Here is a 1,707-nt window from a genome sequence, read left to right as displayed (position 1 = left end):
TCAAACCTTCTTATCATCATCTTATTTTACTTTTTAGCAACTCTGAACTCTCTTGTTTTCTTAATATTATTTTATCCATTCTAAATTATTGGACCACCTACCATCCTCTTTCTTTCTCCCTTTTTATATAGCTAATGTTAGGTCTCCAGCTCTTATTTTGCTAGTTTCCTTATGCTATCTTTTTCATCATGATGATAGATTATAAAGTGGGATTGGCTATACGATAAATTATCAAATAAATCCATAAATCAAGTCATGGTCTTTAATCGCCAGAGATACAATTTTCATCCAGTGCTGTTGTCGTATCTTTTGTTTTTCCATTTGACATTTTTTTCTTTTAATGTAGCTTTCCTTTTTTATTATATCTGTCAGCACTGAAAGCAATATGTATTTAATATAATCTGCTGACAGAAAAGCAATATGTATTTGATATAATCTTTGTTTTCTACCCATTGTATTCGTCGTTCTGCCAGTGTCTATGCCAGCATCAAAACGGCAATTTATTTATACCCCTTCATCTTCTCCAAAGTCTCTCACAATCTCTTCCTGATTTATACTGCCCTGTTTCAGTGGAAAGAAAATGGCGAGCTCCAAATGGCAGGGGTGTGTAGAAAGCAAGGTAATGGCCTCGCCGGATTTCGTTTGGAAGATGGTAAGTGATTTCTACGAGATACAGAAATGGTTTCCCGGCATGAAATCCTGTGAAAGAGTCGAAGGAGCGCCTGAAAGGGGTGTGGGATCTGTTCGCCGCTGTGTAACACGATTGCCAACTGATGAGGAGGGAAAATATTCTTTTGTGGTAGAGGAACTCCTTGCTCAGGATGATGTTAAACGTTCTTTTACTTTTCTCATGACGGACACCGACTTGCCAGGATTTCAGGGCTACGAGCGTACCATTGAATTGTGTGAAACAGGGGAGCATGACAACTGTTTGCTGAAATGGTCGTTCCAGATGAACCCAGCTGCTGGCCGTTCCAAAGAGGATGTTGAGGCCCTAATGGGCATTAATCTTACTGGAATTGCTAAGAATATGGAACAGCTCGCCTCTTCACAGTAATGCCTTCAATTTTTCTTTTGGGTTTGCGTTGTGTTGATTTCATGTAGATGTATTTGTGTTTTGCAGGGCTGCCTGTCAGGGTGATTATTTTTATAATCCTTTGTGGTCGTTTGGTTTTGTGGGTGTAAGGCAGTTATTAATCAATAATCACTCTCATTTTCTTCCTTGATGTAATCTTAGGTTCGTTTGGTTTTGGAAGATGACAAGAATTGGCTTTTTCAAAACTCGAATTTGAAAATTTGTGCATTTGTTTCAAAATTTGCAAAATGGAATTAGCATACGGGACTTCCAATTTTACCTCAAAACCAGATTTTCCAACTTCCTACTAAAAGTAGGAATTTAAAATCAAAATTTGGTTTTATTTTTTAAGGAGTGTAAAAACAATAGATTGGACTACTTTTTGAAATTTGCCTTCAACTCCAAGCTTACGCATAAAAATGTGCCTTCGCACGCATCTTCCGAGTGAAACAAATAGTTTCAGTAAAATCCCATAAATCGGAATGAAGTTATACAAAACCTTGATTTGGCTAAACCAAGGTTTTCAAAAATCCGATTAATGTCAATGAATAAATGACGAATTGTCATTATCAAAAAAAAAAATTGTCTTCTGTACACGCAACTTTTGTAGATCGATGTTGTATTTCACGTAG

General features: G+C 36.7%; 1 protein-coding gene across 1 annotated transcript; it reads left to right on the top strand.

Moving 5' to 3' along the window:
• The first annotated feature begins 335 nt into the window (after window positions 1-335).
• Window positions 336-1,255, top strand: LOC149551355 (lachrymatory-factor synthase-like). The gene has a single exon (XM_089789667.1). It carries the CDS (start codon window positions 581-583, stop codon window positions 1,055-1,057), a length of 477 nt encoding a protein of 158 aa, XP_089645793.1. The 5' UTR covers window positions 336-580; the 3' UTR covers window positions 1,058-1,255.
• The last annotated feature ends 452 nt before the right edge of the window (window positions 1,256-1,707 follow it).

This window comes from Cupressus sempervirens, chromosome 6 (genome assembly GCF_028749045.1).
Source record: "Cupressus sempervirens isolate cs-2001-9-10 chromosome 6, ASM2874904v1, whole genome shotgun sequence".
Taxonomy (NCBI): Eukaryota; Viridiplantae; Streptophyta; class Pinopsida; order Cupressales; family Cupressaceae; genus Cupressus; species Cupressus sempervirens.
Note: the sequence above shows the minus strand (reverse complement) of the source record. Positions and strands in the feature narration are given on the sequence as shown.